The following is an 18,905-nucleotide window of genomic DNA, read 5'->3' as shown; positions in this document are numbered from 1 at the left end:
CTGCTGAGGGATCTCAGAGCCACAGCCACTATCACTGGTGTGAACAGAATTCCTACTATGTGCATGCTGAAAAGCCCAGGGACGCCAGGGACAAGGCTAGGGAAGGCAGGCTGGCTTGTTCGTTTCCTTGTAAGGGTAGCCTTGCTGGTAGCCCAGCCCAGCCTGAAAGTTGTGATGCTCCTGCCTCAGTGCCCAGGCACTGGGATTATAGGTGTGCTTCACTGCACCTAGCATGTCTTTTCCCTTCCTCCTCTTCCTCCTCCTCCTCCTCCTCCATTTTTGAATTTCAAGTAAAAATCTTTAACAGATGATTATCATTTAGAAGACCTATGAGAACATTATTTACACTTATGAATGTTTTCACTGTCTGAAAGAAATTCAGATTATTGCTGATGTCGGGTCTTCCTCTATTGGAACCTGTCCCTACACACGCACACAAGAAACCCCCACTGTAGCTTCTGGCAAATCTGTAAAAGCAGCTTTTATGTGCGTAGATAGATGGAGAAACATTTTTTTGTGAGCGGCCCTTCATAGTGTGTCTTTTCTTAAGGGAGGGGTCAGCTCTCCATCACAGGACTGTGCAGACTGGGGGACAAGGCCATGTACTCGGTCTTGTCACATTCAGTTCTGGGCAGAAGCCCAGATGTCTGTAAGCTGAGCTGGCAGTGGGAGCTTCAGGGTGGTCCATGCGGGGAGGTGGTCAGCTGATGCTAGAAGCGGGAGGAGAGGTGGGTCTGGCGGAAGGGATTCAGAGGATGGAGTGGCAGGATGGAGTTGCTGTGTGAGTGATGAGTATGTCTGCGTAAGCAGGAGTTTTCAGAAGGCAGCTTAACATATACTGAGCACCAATGCACGCACCCAGTGCCCTGTGTTCTTTCTGTGTTCATCCTGGAAGTGTCTGTTTAGCACCTCATATGTACTGTCTGAAGTGTGGGAGACGGTGGAGGGTATGCTAACCCACTAGCATGGCTAGCAACTGATTTTCTGAGTTTTCCCAGGAAGTAACTGGGAAATAAGGTAACGCGCATACACAGCACATATGTAGCAGAATCTGAAATTGGGCCCAGACTCTGAGGTCCCCTTCAGAGAACCAGGTTCACAGTGGTTTGTCATGCAGCAGTCCAGGCGACCCACTCATCAGGGTTTTGTTCCATCTGTAGAACCATGGAAATGTCTTTCTCGGGTCTCTTGGAGGCTGCATGAGCCACCCTGCTGCCTCTGAGGGCCATCTCCTTGATGTTCATGTGTTGGCCCCACCTTGTAGGGTGTGGATCCTGCCTCCTGGGGACCAAGTTCAGAGGAAAACAGTGTCCCATTTGTGCCTGTGTGTCTTCTCAGAGCGCTAGGACATGAACCCTGGGTGGCCTGAGGTTGATGGAGCAGGTTTTGTTCTGCCTTAAAATGAAGGACATCCTGGCAGTCCAGCTTTCCTCCTCTATCTCCAGCACCAAAGACAGTGACCATGGAGACCAATAAAGTAAGCTGCCTTCTCTCACTCACCCTTCCCGTGCTCCCGTCAGTGCCTGCAGCAAGATGAGCAGTAAATATTATATGGTCCACCACATTGCCTGTGGACCAGGGTTGAGAACTCACTTGTATCAGCTCCAAGGCTGGGCTTTGCCGTTGCTGCCACATGTCTTTGCAGAGCCTCAGTTTCCCCATTGTGTAGGAGTTCCCAGGGAAGGTCTGATGGACATAATAGTATCTTGGTTCCTTTATTTCTCACCTTGTCTATACACACAACATCTCACTCTGGGCTGGGAAGGAAAGTCACATCTGTGGGACCAGAGCTCCTGGTTTTTCTTTGAGAGGGTGAGATCAATCTCCTTCAACTTCATGACACAAGCCAAGGGCAAGAGGAAGCAATGGAGAGATGGATCTGCCCATCGCTGGCTAACCCTCCCTGGCTTCCTGCACTGGGGTGAAGGTGGCAAAGGCTGGGTAGGGCCCCTGAGAGCATGGACTTGGCTCGGTTTAGTCATTCATTTCCTATGTGACTCTGGTGTCCTTGAACGTGTCTCTTCTGTTTGGAAGGAAGCAGACGGACAGCCTCTTGTCCCTGTCTTGGTGCTGGATTCTCAGTGACCTGGGACTGACTAGAACACCACACCAATCCCTCAGATGAGAATACTGAGACTTGGGGCATACCTTGAAGGAGTGATGCGGGCCCCTGGGCTACTGTGTCATAGTCGTCTGCCCTCTAAAGAAGGGCTACAGTGTGGAGACACAATTCCCCACCCCATGGAACACAATGAGTGAGACACACTGGCTTTTCTCGAGAGTGGTTTGCCAATGTCATAGCAAGCATCAGTGCCCGTCCTGACAGCTACTGAGGCGTGGGAAGCCTTCGGTCTCAGTCACTGTCCTGCTATGAAGAGACATCACGACCAACGCAAGAAACCATTTAACCGGGGACTTGCTTACAGTTTCAGGGGCTTAATCCATGATCATCACGGCTGAGAGTGTGGTAGCAGGCAGGCATGGCACAGGAGCAGTAGCCAACTAATCTGATGCATTAGTTGCAGGCAGAGAGAGTCTGGGCCTGGTGTGTGTTGCAGTAAATCTCCTCCCAAATATGCCCGGGCAATGAAAACACAACACAGTTAATATGAATATATGCTATGCGCCTAGACTGGGCAGATCTACTGCTATACTTCCATCTTCCACATCTATGAGACCCCTTAGAACTTGCGGTTTCTCCAGGCCATGTGCTTCTGCTCGGTTTTCTTTTTCCTCCTCCTGTGTCCTCTCCCTCTTCCAATTTTCTCTTTTTCTCCTTCCTCTCTTCAGCTCCACCTTCCCTTTTATCTGCCCAATCATCAGCTCTCCTTTATTTTACAAATTAAGGTGGGAAGCAGGTTTACAGGAAGTCACCTGAGTGCTGACTCATTCCTTGTTCACAACCACTCATAGGAGAACGGAATTAACATCAAATATAATTAGCCCCAGGGCTATCCACAACAGGTGTGAGCTTTTAAACCTCCAGTGACATATCTCCTTCAACAAAGCCACACCTACTCCACACTCCCTATTCCTTCCCAAGTAGTTCCATTCACTGGAAACCAAGCATTCAAAAAAAATCGAGCCTATAGGGCCCATTTTCACTCAAACTACCACACCTTCCTACATGGAGAGGGCGGAAGGAAATAAAGGAACCTATAGATAGTGGAGTGACTTGGCCCGGGTCAGATGCAGGAGAGGGTATTATGGAGGGCCCCATCAACACTCTCAAACATGGTAGTTTGCGGCTGAGCCCTGAAGGACGAGGGCAAAAAGGGAAGAGGGAATTGGGCTCATAGGTGCCAGTCTGTCTAGATGACCTTCGTCCTGCTCCCACGCCCTCCAATTCTCCAGCCAGATGGCAGGGTAACCCTGCCACCTCTGCCTCCTCCCACGGGGATAGGCTCATTTGTCAGGCCAGAGGGAGCAGTGCTTAGCCAGTCAACCTGAGATCCTAACATGTAGATACCCAGGGTGTAGCAAAAGCCTGCCCTGTGCCGGACCATTCACAGTGTAGGCCCTGAATCCAAGCTGGGAGGAAGAGTTCATTCAGGACCCCAGTAGCCCATCCGTCAGCCTGCTCTCTACAGGTTATGTGAAGCGTCTATTAGACCTGCTAGGCCTAAGCAGCAAGCCTCGGGAAGTCCATGGCTATGGGTATTTCACATAAGCAAGCCGTGCCACTGAGAAGGTTTGTACAGTGGTCCTGGATATCAGGACCTGCATCCATCTTTCTAAGTATGTGCCCCGATCTGAAGCCCCCATTTAACAAGTTAACCCGTGTTTTATCTGGCTTCCAGTCCAGCCTCCAAGCTCGTGAATGGGCTTATTCTTTGCAGGCTGTCCCCAGCGGGATCCAGAGCCTGGCTCTCAGAAGCATATCTGGACACAGCTGCTCTCCCAGACGCACGCGCCTCTAATTAAACTGCACACTGAAATAAAGTGCGTGGAAAGGAAGATTAAACGTCGCAGCTGCAGAGGGACACTTATGGAAACAAAACTCTTATGGAATATGAGAGGTGCAGCCTCCTCGGCTGTGGCTTCCGCAGCAGAGGTTCTAGAACAGGGCCATGACACCTGGAGGCGCTGCCTGACATGTTCCGGGCAAATGACCCTGGAGGGCGGTGAATTTTCCCCTTTATGCCCAGAAATACTAGTGCCTGGAGTAGCCTTACTGTGCTGGGCTTCAGAGCAGGCCAAGAGAGGTGGGCCAAGGTAGAGCTGACAAAATTCTAACCATCATAGAAAGCTGCACTTAATGAGCACTTGCTGGTGACACCCTAAGGCAGCGTAGGGTCTCGGAGCTCCGTGGGCTGTCTACATTCTCAGATGTTAAACAGGGAGACCAGTGGGAAGGGAGAGAGGCTTGTCCTTGTGGGTGGTGCCAGTGTTGGGTGGCATATAGGTACCGGCACTGATAGCTAGACATTTGGAGGAGGAAAATCTTTGGCCAAGGCTCCAATTCACGGCATGGAAGCCGCTGAGAGGAAGGTGGGTTGTGGGGCTGTGTCACGTGGCATAGGAATAGCAGGGGCAGGACTTGAACCCAGGTCAGATGGTCTCTGAAGCTCTTAACCACATGTTGATGAGGACTGTGGCTGTTTGGATATGAACCCACAGAGATGGAGTGTTGATTCAGGAACCACCCCATGAGCAGGTGGGGGCCCAGGAGAGAGGCCGCCAAGGGTGGAGGACGGGGAAGACTGGATGAGATTTGCTGGAGAGGTAACTGGAGAAGTGCAGGCAGGGCTGGTGGTTGCATCAGAGTCAAGATCCAGCTGTTGCCTGCCTCAGGCAGGACTGAGGAAGGATTGAGGATAGGCTGGACCGGAAGCCAAGCCAGGCGGTCCCCTAGCAGCAGCCAGATGGACCCAGGTTTGACACTCTAGTTCCCCTCACTAGTGCTGTGATCACAAACCGGGGGTGGGCACCCTATTGTGCAGCTCTTCCTGAGGAGAGAGAAACAAGCATCTCTTCTGCCCAGGTCTGAGGCAGCACCCCCACCCCCACAGCCAGCTCAGGCTGCGGGAGAGCCCGTCCTCCATTGTTGATACTGTGGACTCAGAAGGAGGGAAACACACAGCTGTGAAGAGGCAGCAGGGAGGAGACAGCTGCCCTCCAGGTGGCAGCAGGCATGGTGTCCTCCTATCCATGGGTTCGAGAACCTTCTGGGAGAGAAAGTCCACTGAGTCCCCACCCTTCAGGGTGGTCCAGTGCCCCTCTCTACACAGCAGCATCTTCCTCCCGCCTCTTCTGGCTTGGTCTCAGATTTGTTATCACTGGAGAGTTGCAGGTTTTATCTCTGTCTTTTTATCTTTTCATTTTAAACATGCTCATTTGCCTGTTGTTTTCTATTACAAAATAAAACTGCTTGCTGTTGTAAGACTCCAGCAGCATGTACTCCTTCAGTGGGAGGCTGGGGGGGTCTCATTAGTGTGGGTTGCTTGTTTGTTTGTTTACTTCCTTTAGTAAGCTAAAGTATCACTGGCACTCTAAAGTGGCAAAAGAATGTGAGGTAGAGACAGAGAGACGGCTGGCTCTGTAGTTAGAGAACTTGCTGCTCTTGCAGAGGACCCAGGTTCAGTTCCCGCCTGCAATTCCTCTTCTAGGGGATCCCACCCCATCTTCTGGCCTCTGTGGGCACCAGGCACTTGTATATGCACATAGACTAAAAATAAAACGTGTAGTAGATAAGAAATCTCAACAGTATGGGATCAGATGTGGAAATAGCAAGCGTCTCTCTCCCTTCGTGCCTCTCACCCCATCCTGCAGTTAGTCCATCTGGTCCCAGTCTCTGAGCTTGCTTGCTTCTGATGGGGGGCTTCGGGGGATGTCATAGCAGCTCTACTCTCTAAGGGACAAGAGCTGGGCTCAGGGTTGGGATTGAAAGCAAGCTGTCATTTCCTTCTCGTGTGACCCTCAGGCGTCCACAGCCTCCCTGAACCTCCCTGACCTCACTCGTCTCAGTCTGGGAGCGGAGAGCTGGGATGAGGTCAGCCCGTGTGACAGTGCTGGGTCTTGGCAGGTTGGAGACCAGATTCTGGAGGTGAATGGGCGGAGCTTTCTCAGCATCCTGCATGACGAGGCAGTGAAGCTGCTCAAGTCATCCCGGCACCTCATCCTGACGGTGAAGGACGTCGGAAGGCTGCCCCACGCTCGCACCACCGTGGACCAGACCAAGTGGATCGCCAGTTCCCGGATCGGGGAAAGCATCGCCAACTCAGCAGGGTCTGGCCTCGGGCACGGGGTTCCGGGATCCTCGGGGGACTTCTGAGGACCGTTGTTGTTTCCTCCCCTCTTCTGCCACAGGACTCTCAGTCTGGAGTCCTTACCCTGAGATCCACTCCACTCGTGGGCATGAGTGTGGGCTCTTCCCCTCCTTTCCTAGCCCCAGTGCCCTCTGGAAAGTTGAAGTACAGGACTTAGAGCCCCTGTCTCTGCCATCAGGCAAATCACTTAACTGGGTGTTTAGCGCATCCAGGAGATCTGAGTGCAGGTTCTGCTGTCCCCACCCTATACTGCCTGAGAGGACCCCACGAGATCCTTGGGACGAAGGAACCTCAGAAGCCCAAACCAGGCACAGGAGCCAGGTGGCTGTATGCCTGCTAGTTATGTAACGTGTGCCACCATGGTCCCCATCAGACATCTCCACCTGGTGGGTGGTGGCTCCTGGTCAGACACTCCCAACAGTGTCTTATTTCTCTCCTGCATTCCCTCCTTTCTCCTGCATAGTGGTACATGTTTTTAAAAGGTTAATTTCCAACATATTTTTAAATCGGATTTCCCACTTAAAAACTTGGTCTTTGGTTATTTCTTAAAATTCCAAACTCTTGAAGCATAAGCCTATATTTTCTCATGAAGATATGAGCTAGAGCTAAGGTGTACCTACAAAGTTTCCCCTAAGGGGTTTCCAGTTCTTCCACCATCCTAGGGGACAGCTGACCCCATCACCTGTCAGAGGTCCTTTATTCTCCTCACACCTGTGATTCCCGACTCTCCATTGTTCTCATGACAACCAGAGGACTTTGGGTCCCATCTGGACAGGAAGCACTCATGCAGCTACTTTGCATGTGGCAATGCTGACTATGTTGCTAATGGGGAATGCTCAGAGCCTTCTGTAGGTCTGGGGGCGGGGGGGGGGGGGGGGGCAGGGTCACATGCCCTTTGGCAGCCTCTAGGCAGTGACCGTGGAATGTAGATGTGTGGTTTCTCACATTTTTGCTCTACTTTGGGGTGGCAAGAATGAAACTTGCTACGGCAGCCCAGGCTAGTCTTGTCCTCCAGATCTTCCCACATGCAGAGATCACAGGCGTGTGCCCCATTCTATGTGCTGACATGTGCTGAGAGGGCTTGTGTCTCTCTGTAGGTTTCCGGGGGACCACACAGAAGAAGGGACAAGCAAGGTAGGTGTCTTTGTGGGACATGTCTTAGTTTGGGTTTTACAGCTGTGAACAGACACCATGACCAAGGCAAGTCTTAGAAGGACAGCATTTAATTGGGGCTGGCTTAAAGTTTCCGAGGTTCAGTCCATCAAGGCAGGAGCATGGCAGCCTCCAGGGGGCTGGAGGAGCTGAGAGTTCCACCTCTTGTCTCAAAGGCAGCTAGCAACAGGCTGGCTTCCAAGCAGCTAGGATGAGGGTCTTAAAGCCCACACCCACAGTGACACACCCACTCCACTAAGGCCACACCTCCTAATGGTGCCACTCCCCGGGCTAAGCACCTATAAAGCGTCACAGGACATCAGCATCTTCTTCCTCTCCCCTCAATTCTGGGCAGAGCTTGCTCAGGGGCTTCCATCAGCCAGGCTACCCAGCTGTCCAGATGGTTGCTGGCCGCAGGGATCAGGGCAGCGAACAGACGTTACCAGGTCTCTGCCCCCTGGGGGGGGGTCACACCCAATGGGAGACTCACAGATAAAGACAGTGCAAGGATTCAAACAAATATTAGATTAGAAAACTCACTGGGTACCATGGAGGCACAGTGGCATCAAGGAGGAGTGAGTTGAGTCACTAAACCTGGATGGGACACAGAGCAGAAGCTGAGGTGCAGGCCATGCCAAGGCAGGAGCATGTGCCAGGGCTAGTGGAAGAATAGAAGAGGAGAAGGAGTAGGATTAAGGACAGAGCGATGGGCCAGGCTGACCTGTTCTTACAGGCTTTGGGGCCATCGGGAGGTAGGAGCAGCGAGCACTTTGTAAGATAACGGAGAGTCTGTGTCTCCAAGATAATTTTCTGTATTCTTGGCAAGATGGCAGGGTGGGCCAGGGGATATGCAAAGAGACTGGGTGGTATCGGCTGGCCAGCGGTGAGGACAACCTGTATAATTTGGCACAAGTTAGGGAGGGGTACAGATCTGAATTGTAATTTAGAAGTGCAGGGACTCCTATCACACCTTACTAAGAGAGATATCAACACCCAGAGGATCACAGTGTGTGGACTGATGGGCTAAAGGATACACAAGAGACAAATATGAAAGTACCACGGAGATGACCACATACATGGTGCCATCGTCCCAGGGTTGGGTGGAGCGGTTCCTGTGTGTATGGAGACCATCAACACACCGCTAGAAGCCACAGCCTCCCCCTGCGGTGATGCTACTGGCTCTACCAGGTCCTTCTGTCTTTCAGCCAGGGTTTTATAAGGGCCCAGCCGGCTCCCAGGTGACCCTGAGCAGCCTGGGGAATCAGGCACGTGCACTGCTGGACGACCAAGCCCGGCACCTGCTGACGGAGCAGGAGCGCTCCACCATGATGTATTACCTGGCCCAGTACCGTGGTGGTGCCATCTCTGTGGAGGCCCTGGTCATGGCACTGTTTGAGTTGCTCAACACACACGCCAAGGTGACTTGTTCCTTCTGTCCCTACCCTGTTACCAAGGACCTCAGCTCAACCGAACCCTAAGCAGCCCCATCCTCCAAACTCACAGACTTTTGGAGTCAGGGACAGAGTGCAGTGGTTATTATCACAGAATATTCTTCACAAGCAGGGATCAAGGTGAGGGGCCAACCAGAGAAGCCTGCTCAGGCAGAAGTCTGCCCGTGGGTCAGAAACTGCTGAAAGGGAGAAGTAACTAAATCCAGTGTAATTTAGGGTGAATTCAATCAGGCAAGAGGAAATAGGGTTTGCAGACAAACATGACCCAGAGGACCACTCTAAAGGAACAGCTGTGGGCTTTATGGCATGAATGTGACAGTGTGTTCAGGCTCTTTGTCACCTGTGCATGCTGAGAAGGAAGCATTCCAGAGAGGAAGGAAGCAGGTGATGCTGGGCCTAGTGCTTGAGTAAAGATTAAAGATGTTTGGATGCTTCCTCAAGGACACCAGAGAGCAGCAGAAGGCTGGGGAGGGTGGAGCAGGCTTGCATGCAGATCACTTGGGAATAGAGGTACTGGTCCCACCTGCTGGTAGAGTTCTCTACTGAGCGTCTGAATGTCCTATTTGTCCCGCCCTCCCCTGCAGTTCTCACTCCTGTCTGAGGTGAGAAGCGTCATCTCACCCCAAGACCTGGACCGCTTTGACCACCTGGTGCTGAGGCGCGAGATCGAGTCCATGAAGGCGCGGCAGCCCCCGGGCCCTGGGGTTGGAGACACGTATTCCATGGTTTCCTACAGTGACACAGGCTCCTCCACAGGCAGCCACGGCACCTCTACAACCGTCAGCTCGGCCAGGGTGAGCCGCCCCTGCCCTATCCTTGGTGAGAAGGTCAGGGCACGGTTAAGGCGTTACTTTTCCCTCCTAAGCCTCAGGTTCCTTATCTGTGATAGCCTGGCTATTGTGGAGTACCTAATGTGTGCTGGACACGGGGACAGTGGGCATCTAAGAAAGATATGCCTTCTGGGGCTCTCAGTCTGGGGATCGCGGGGAAAGGTTTCCTAAGGGCTATCTCTTTAAGGGATGGTTAGGAGCCAACAAGATGTCTCAGCAGGTAAAAGAGCTGATTACCAACCCAGTTCAGTCCCTGGGACCCATGTGGTGGAAAGAGAATTAAGTGCAAGTTGTCCTCTGATTCCCATGTGCATGTGCACACACACACACACACACACACACGCATACTAAGAATGGAATAAAAATGTAAAGGATAGACAAAACAAGAACTCCATAATTGCAGTTCACAGGGCGATCAAACAGGGGAAACATGGTGTTCAGCTCAGGGCCAGCACTAACACGGTGTCAGTCGTGGTGGTTTGGACCATGACACTGGGTTTCACCAGAGGCCACCTGTTGTCTGTGGAGCCCCCCAAGTCTGGCTTGGCTTTCTTGCCAACTCAGCAGCCCCCAGTGAAATATCCAGTCCCCACTGGGATGTGGTTCTACTCCCAGGATTCTCGAGGGCAGGCACCCTGGGTTTTGTTTACTTTCTTTTCTCTTCCTTTGTTTTGAGACACATGCAGCCCTGGCTGGCCTGGAACTTGCTCTGTAGCCTGGGCTGGCCTCAATCTCAGAGGTCCACCTGCCTCTGCCTCCTGAGCGCTGAGAGTAAAGACACTGTGCTACCATGCCTGGCAGCAAGTGTCTTGTTTCTTATCTTAGGGGACAGCCAGGTATCCTATGGGAGGAAGAGGCGGGTGGGTGGGCTGGAGGCCTACAGGTGGTGAGGTCACCCTTGGAAAGGGAGGGAGGGAGGTGGCTCTGAAGCCAGGACTCAGAGTGCAGAGGCAGGCTGGGCTTCAGGAGGGATGAGCTGCTACCAGGTGGCTGTCTCGTGACCTTACAGAGAGCTGTCCTCCTACAAACTCTGGTTTCTCATGTGACTTTCCTTTAACACTAGGACTACTCTGGGATCTGGAGGACCTTAGCCCCATCTCCTTCATCTTTAAAGGTCCTTGTCCCTACATGAGGTGGCCCTAGAGACTGCCATGCCCCACCCTCCCCCTGGGGCTCTGGATGTACCAGCAGCTGTTTTTCAGGTCCCCAGCAGTGCGGGCTCCTTCCCAGGGCAAGGCAGAAGCCCCACCCCTATTTTGCTGGGTTTGTTCCAACCTCAGGCTTTGAGGCACCTCCTGATGAGGTGATTTTAGGCTGTGGGCCCCGGTCTGCATTCTACTTCTCTCTGAGTCTGACTCCTACGACCTTGGCCTTAAAATGTCCATGTGGAGCTTCAGGAACCACAGAGCACAGCTCTAAAACCCAGAGAGTTAGATATAGACTGCAGCTCTTGGAAAGTCAGGACCACAGTGAAAGTGTCCTCTGGTCTAGGAGGCACAAAATCTGGTCTCCTTGTGCCTCAGTTTCCCCATGCAGAAATTGTATAAGCCCTTGCCAGCTCAGGCTGCAGCAACCTAAGGGCCCAAGGGACAGAGCAGGGTGGAGGGCAAGAGGAGCTGAGAGCCTGTTGTGCCTGGATGGAGCGCTGCAGAGAGTAGGGACCCCCAGCTCCAGCCCAGCAACGACCTCCCAGCGAGGACCCACCGCACAGGGCTGTGTCCCGGGAGCTCCTCTCTGCCTGGGGAAGTGTGTGTTTCCTAGTCTGACATTCCTGGGTACCCTGAGTGGTCACAGATTCTGAGTGGGCCACCATTTAGGAACTGTAAAAGGGACTTCAGAGTCTAAGCGAGTCTGACAGATAGGAAAATCCCCTTACCTCCCTATGCCTCGGCTCAGTCTCTTCCCTTATGAGGGAACTATTTTGCCAAGTCCCCAGTGTGTAGGGAGAGCAGAAAAGGAAAGCCCTCTTGGGCCCCAGCGAGTACTGGAGTCAGTGGGATGTGGCCACACCCCTGGGGCAGATGAAACTTTCCCTTTTCCCATTGCTCATTGCCATTCCAGCTTGGGCATCCTGCCCCCCCCCCACACACACACACACCATCACCTTAGAGATGCTCTCCCTGAGCCTGTAAGTACGAAAAAGCCCTGGAAAGCAATGGGCTGAGGACTGCTGCCCCTCCCTTTTGCCCCTTCTCAGGGACTCCCCTGCGTACTATTTAAGGCTCAGTCTTAGGTCTGCAGAAGATCCTGAGGGCTCCTTTTACTGGAACAAAGTCTCCAGGCAGATTCCCCCCCTAAATCCCTCCCTGTCCTCAGCAGGTGTGACCTTGGACAGACTGCTCCCTTCCAGCCTGCCTTTCCATCTGTGAATGGAAATGCTGGCACCAAACCTGCCCCAAGTTGCTGACCTATGGAGACCCCCCCCCAGCCCCAAGGATAAAGCTGCTAGGAGACCTTCCAGCTTCCCCTGAGAACCCTGCTGTTCCCCTCAATAGGTGTTTGTGGGGGGGTGAGGGGAGGGGCGCTATGCTGAGGTGAGGCCTCTTGATTCCCTGACATTTATTTCATGTATTTTTCTTTTTGCCTTTTGCCCATTCACCCTCCCTAGGAGCGGCTGCTGTGGCTTATAGACCTGATGGAGGTACCGTCCTTCTGCAGGGGGAGGCTGGGAGTCCCTTAGGCAGGGCAGAGGTGGGGGGCTGAGCCCTTCCCATCGCCCCTGACCTCTGCCCTTGTTCTGACTGGGACTGGGTGTTCTTGATGCTCAGTCTGTCTCCTGGCCACCACCTTATAAGTGGCCTCAGGCTCTGGAGAATGGCCTCCATTCAAATCCTGGCTTAGTCCCGTCACTTGGTTGTGTGTCCTCAAGAGCAGTTCTGCCTCTCTGAGTTTAGGTGTAGGATCCATAAAAGGAGGGCGCTCATTACTGTGCTATGCAGTAGGAGTACAATCAGCCTTTGCCTGTGTCATGGCCTCTGCCTGTCTGGAATGATCTCCTTCCCACCTCCCATAGCCTGTACCATTATCTTGGATGGCGGGTCTTACAGGAAGCCTTTCCCCAACCCTCTGGAAGGAGTTACTTCCAGTTCTTGGCTCCTTTTACTTTCATGGTCAGGAGAGGTACAGTCAGTGACCTCTACTTGGTCACCTGTGGTTTACAGAACTGACTGCATCTCAGTCACTGCTGGATCCCAGGAGCTTAGCACACACTTTAGCCTGTGTGAATACTGGAGCCGTTATTGTTAATAATAGCTGCGACTTGTGGAGCAGTCTCTAAGAGTTCTCTAAGACCCAGTCCCAGCATTTCTTAAACAAGTCTCCTGTGGCCTTCCCAGTGACCATAACCACTAAGACCCTCGTGTTACAGAGAAGGACACTAAAGCTCAGAGAGGAGGAACAGGGGTCCCTGGCCCGCTTACTCTGCGTGGTGTTGTGAACTCTGTCCTCTGGCTCTGACTCTTCCTGAAGTTGTTTGCCGAGCAACACCTAGCAGTCAGTCTGTCTGTTGGTCTATATGCCATCTGTCTTTCGCCTCCCTTGTCTTCCTTCCTTTCTGTTAATCTTTATGGGTGCATGTCACGTGCTGTGTGCAGCCCGGGTACTACAGGGCATCAGAGAATAATAAAGATGCTCTCTTCAACTGGAATTCAGAGGCCAACAGGGATGATGTTGGACCGAGATGAATGACAAGCACGATAAGTAATAAGAGCTAAATAAAATAGTGAAAGGTGTCTGGGGAGATTGGCAGGGCACGCCTGAGGATGACAGCAGGAGCAGCATATGCAAAGGTCCTGCGGTTTGAGCATGCCCCCTGCATCTATACATGCTCTAGGAGGGAAGTGGAGCCAGAACAGGGCAAGCACAGAAAGCAATAGGTCAGTGCTGAAGAGTTTGACTAGGAACAAGATGACGCCCCCGACCTGGGAGGATACAGTCTGGCTTATCTGATCATTGAGACTAAACAAGGAACACACAGACACAGGAATTACCAAGGGCTCTCTGCAGATGGTGCAGCCAGTTGCTAAGAGATACAGCGATGAGCTGAGCAGATGCCAGCTCTGTCTGCACCTGATCAGCCCTGGCCTGGCATCTCTGTACTCCCTAGTACACAGCAGCTCCAACTCTGCCCTCAGAGCACCTGGGCTGGGGGACAGGGCATCCCACCTCCCCACCCAGAAGTAGCTCTTTCAGGATGTTCTGACACCGCCTTTGAGGAAGCCCCTTCCCCACTCTTGCCTTAGTTTCCTCTTCTATAAGACCATGGCAGACCTCCATGGCTCCTCAGATTCTAAACATCCATTCTGTTGAGAGGCGGTATCTTAGATAGGGTTCCATTGCTTCGAAGAGACACCTTCTCCACAGCAACTCTTACAAAGGCAAACATTTAATTGGGGCTGGCTTACCGTTCAGAGGTTCAGTCCATTGTCATCATGGCAGCACACAAGCAGACGTGGTGGCTGGAGAAGTAGCTGAGAGTCTGCATCTGGAGCCACAGGCAGCGGGAAGAGAGAGTGACGCCAGGCCTGGCTTGGGCATCTGGAGCCTTAGCAGCCACTCTCAGTGACACACTTCCGCCAACAAAGCCACACCTCCTAACTACCACAGGTGCTAAAAAGTATTCAGGAGGGCACGCCAGGGGGAGGTGGCAGTGTCCCCCATCTCTGCATCTGAACAAGGGTTATAGCAGAGAGAAAGAGATAGAAGAGAAATATACCTCAACCAAGCACTGGACTGGAGTGTAGCTTCCCCAAAGGTAATAATGCAAAGTAACAAAAGGCCCCATGCATTGATGAAAGAAAGTAAAACCAATTCCTTTTCCTACAGATCTGAACTGCACATACCTCCTCAGAGACACCCTTCTGGTCTGATCCCCTTGGAAGCATGCTCCCCCAGGAGCAGGGATGTGCTACCAGCAGAATTGCAGGAGCACCTAGAACCACCCATAGGATTGTCTTCCAAGATTTGCCTCTATGTCTGAGGGAAATGCATCTTGTCCTGGCACCTGGCTGCCGGTGACCCAGAGGCCCCGACATCCCAGATGGAGCCAGTTTCCACGAAACCCAGATTCCCTGGGTCACATGACACAGCGATCCATCCTAGGTTACACACGACCCACTCTGAGCAATATCTGCTCAGGCCAGAAGCCATCAGTCAGGGAACTCTCCCATTCCACGCCTCCCACGGGCACATAGCATCCCCTTCCAGTTTGTCTACCACTCAACCTGGAGCCTTTTCTTTTTTTCCAGCCTCTGACCAGCATCAGGTTTCCTGTAGAAACTGCTGGCCTGCAGAGTGGGCGATAAAAGGAATCCCTGATCTTTAGTGTGAACAGGGCCGATGCTCCATTGCCCAGGCCATGCATTCTTCCAGCTGGGTTTGGCTCTCCAGACTCACAGTGGGGTCATCTTGATCAGGTGGATAAGCCTTCCTGATCTTCAGTTTCCACTTCTGTGCATTGGATTGGAAATACATGGTATCTGTGGGTTGCCCGGAAAAACTGGGTGGTCGTGTGTGGTTGAGCCTGTAAGCTGACCGTGTTACTACGCTAAGGTTGGACAGAAAAGTATCAGAGGTCAAGGCTACTCTTGCTTGTTCATAACCGACAAAATCTGATTATCCCCCAGATTTCTATGCCTGGATGGAAGCACCCCTTGCATGTCTGGAGTGGGGTCCTGTGGTGCCAAGGGTGTTAGGATGGTACCCCACCTTGAAGGCCACTCTGTCCTCTTCCTTCCCACAGGGAAGCAAAAGAGGGACTCCCAGCATTGCTGCAGCAGTTCTTCTGTGGCCTGAGCCTCCCTTCCCATTGTGGCAGTGAAAGAGTGAGACTCAAATAACTCAGGATTGAGTGACAGCTGCTCCTCATTCAGAGACAGGGCTCAAGGAAGCGGGGCTGGCTCCCTCTGCTCAGGAATGACCTCCTGGGTTTAAAGACTCCTTCAGGAGGAGCCCGTTCATTCACTCATTTATTCAGCCTGTCCTTGCCGTGTGTGCAGAGCAGGCCCTCCCACCTGGAGCTCACAGCACAATGGAGAAAGAAGATTCTGACTTAAAATAAGGCCTACATAAGGCCTGAGACTGTAGCTCAGTGTTGCTAGCACGTGCCTCTCTGTACAGGTTCTCTCTGTAGCGCCCCATGCAAATAATCTATCAACTCAACGCCTGAAGTTATGAGGGGATGGATCTAGGCTGGAAGACCCAGGCAGCGCAGAAAGATGGTCAGGTTAAGAGCCGGGGTTTGGCATCAGGTCAGACACTACATGAGGCAAGCAGTTTAGGAGCTTTGACGTCAGCTGAAGGTCACGTAAAGTGTTGTTGGGGATGATAGGGAGTGAGGCAAGAGGGACCTGCGCATGTGGAGGGCCAGAGACGTGGGTACTGTGTAGGTCAGTGAGCTGACACACCATGCCATGTTAGCTTGTCCTCTGGTGTTGTGACAAACTACCTGGTGTAACTTAAGGAGATGAGACTTATTTTAGCTTGTGTGTCTAACGGGGTCATCCCACTGTTGTTCAGCCCCATGCCCGTGGGCACACCATCATGGTGGCCAGGCCATGTTACATGGAAACTGTTTACCTCGTGGGGAGGGGGCAGGAATCGGAGAGAAGGGACTACAGGAAGAAGCTAGGACAAGATACAGCTCCAAGGACACACCCCCAGTGACATAACTCCCTCCAGCAGACCCTGCTCCCTCTCTTCACCATGTCCCAATTATGCCATGTTATTTTGAATACGCCAAGGAGCGAATCCACTGCTCAGTGCCCTCATGGGGCTGTGGGAGACATCTCATATTTAAACTTGTAACAGCGCCCCAAGCCAGGAAGCTGCCTATCCCACCACAATTCCAGGGGTGCCCTCCAGAGGGCATCACTTCATCTAGCAGGTCTCCTGCCCTAGCATCCCAGGACCGTCCCTTCCCCTTAAGCATTAGCACCCCCCCCCCAGGGCTTTTCTTATGTCACCGCATCTTAATGGGTCCCTTCTTTCCCTTGGTATTCTATCCTGTCCACGGATTTGCAGAACACCTGCCTGCCTGTGTGAGGCGCTAGGAGCTGTTTCCAGCAGCAGCTGCCAAGCCCACAGCTCAGCTCCTCTCTGAGTGTAGCTGAGCTCTGCGGTCCCAAGAAAGCGCTTTGTAGTTGACAAATGGGCAAACTGGGCAGTGTGCTTGACGGTCTGGGTCCTTTTGAGGTTGGTGGAGCCTTGACTCCCCTCTCAGGATAGCCACTTTAACTGTTAGGAATTTCATACAGAGGCGGACAAAACATTATTAGATGTCGTGCAGATGAGTCTCAAACTGTGGGAGCACAATGGCAACTGGAAGTGGAGTCCTGGGTCAGGACCCATGTGACAGGAAAGACCTGGCACTTCTCTGAGTGACAGTGGCTGATCCAAGAGGTTTGGCTGCCTTCACTCCTGGTGGAAGGAGGCTCTAAGCCAGGCTCCGCCCCAGTGTTCCCTCTCCAGAGCCCCAATTCCCCGTATCCTAAGGGCGCCTCCTGACCTGGCCATTGCAGGTCATGCTTTCTCTCCACTCCCAGGACAAGGGAGGGAGACTGGGGGACAGGTGTCCACTCAGCAGAAGGAAGCCTGCTCTGACCAGCAGCGTCCCTGCTGGGTTGTAATGTGACTCTGCCTCCTGAGAGGTGACTGTGCCCGTTGTCCTTCCAAGAGAACCCTTTGCTCTCCTGGTCTAGGGGTGACTGGATGGCATGAATAGTCAGTCACAGTAGGTGCCAGTGGCCAGCTTTGACTGAAGAAATCACTGCCCCAAGCGATGCCAGGTCTTCCTTCTCGCCACCCACCCCACCATTCTCCACCTCTCCTGAGGTGACAAGCTCTTTTCAAACCAACCCTGCTGCAGTCTTGCTTTTCTTCTCTCCTTGCCTCAGACTTTCCCTTTGCTGAGCTGTCTGCCTTCCCCCCACTGTCTCCTGTTTAGAACCCCTTCTCATCTTATTCATACTTCTCCCTACAAGGTCTCTTCTCTTCCCCTTTCTCCTTCTGTCATGCAGAACTCTAATGCCTACACACGTACGTATACACACACACACACACACACACACACACACACACCAGTAGCCTTCTGGAAGCTTTTGTAACTCAGTGACTCAGTTTCCCCATATACAGGCAGAATGGGAAATGGGCCATTCAGCTTCAAACCCTAGGTGCATTTTGTGACGGGGGAGGGGGAGGGAGTGGCCTGTCTTGGGAGGAACAAAGCTGAGAGAACAAAGCTGAAAATAGCACCTTTATGTAAGCAAGGAGCAGGAGGCAGAACCAGGAATGGCTTGGGGAGGGCAGAGTACAGTGGGGAGGAGCCTTATTTTGCTGAGGTGGCTCTGGGCGCCTGAGCTGCACCTGGCCTTTGGTAATATCCAAACCAGACATTACCCCCCCACCCCGTACCTGAGTGGGAGACAGGGCCAAGAGTGCTCCTGGTCACTCATTTTCCTCTCCTCCTTCCCCTCGTCCATTACCCCAAGCCAGATGTATGAGAATCTGGACCCTTTTTGGTCCATCTCAAATATAAGAGAGGGACGGCTCTGCACCCCCACAGTTCTGAGGAGGGTGGAGTAGAGGACAGGAATAGGGTCTTAAAGACCTCTTGTCTTGAATGGGTCACCCAACCCTGAAGGGTGACCTTGCAAAGTGACCTACCCTCTCAGAGCCTCAGGCTAGGCTGTAGAACAGAAGGGGGTTCATCATGTCAGCCCTTTCGGGGCTTAGGGAAAGCAGCAGGCAGCGGGCTGGGATGCTGTATTCAGGCCGTGCAGCTATGCACTGTGGGCGGCCTCAGACCTGGAAGCCAGCTCTTGGAGTTCTGCGGGCACTGCCCTAGTTCTTGGCCTGGCTGTTTCAGATGTACAAGGGACATGACTTGGGGACTTGGGGCTCAAGTGTCTGGATCTGGCAGATGGAGCCTGCACGTGCTCTGACCAGCTGCCTCCTAGACACTCCACTTCCGTCCTCTCTCCCACCTGAAGCACCAGGACTCGGTCCAATTCCAGGGTGCTACGACACAGACCTGACTTAGTTGCCCAAGTTATTAGAGAATGGCTGTCTTCATTTGGGTCACTGTTAACTGTGATGAAACACCATGACCAAAAGCAAGATGGCTCGAGCTTCTACATCCATAGCCCATCACTGACTGGAACTCAAACAGGGCAGAATAAGAAGGCAGGAGTAATACAGAAGCCGTG

At 52.7% G+C, this 18,905-nt stretch overlaps 1 protein-coding gene across 5 annotated transcripts in view; it reads left to right on the top strand.

The window, feature by feature from the left end:
- The window catches only part of Whrn (whirlin), an 86,931-nt gene that overhangs the window by 60,294 nt on the left and 7,732 nt on the right, over positions 1 to 18,905 (top strand). For 2 of the 5 annotated variants that reach the window (XM_029539922.1, XM_021199597.2), the window contains exons 4-8: positions 6,026 to 6,228; positions 7,367 to 7,403; positions 8,627 to 8,839; positions 9,457 to 9,666; positions 12,311 to 12,343. In XM_029539922.1, the coding sequence (XP_029395782.1) occupies positions 6,026 to 6,228; positions 7,367 to 7,403; positions 8,627 to 8,839; positions 9,457 to 9,666; positions 12,311 to 12,343 (696 nt within the window). The remainder of the gene's footprint in view (positions 1 to 6,025; positions 6,229 to 7,366; positions 7,404 to 8,626; positions 8,840 to 9,456; positions 9,667 to 12,310; positions 12,344 to 18,905) is intronic. The other 3 variants (XM_021199601.2, XM_021199599.2, XM_029539923.1) reach the window with 2 other exon arrangements.

The sequence above is a fragment of the Mus pahari genome, chromosome 6, assembly GCF_900095145.1.
Source record: "Mus pahari chromosome 6, PAHARI_EIJ_v1.1, whole genome shotgun sequence".
Taxonomy (NCBI): domain Eukaryota; kingdom Metazoa; phylum Chordata; class Mammalia; order Rodentia; family Muridae; genus Mus; species Mus pahari.
Note: the sequence above shows the minus strand (reverse complement) of the source record. Positions and strands in the feature narration are given on the sequence as shown.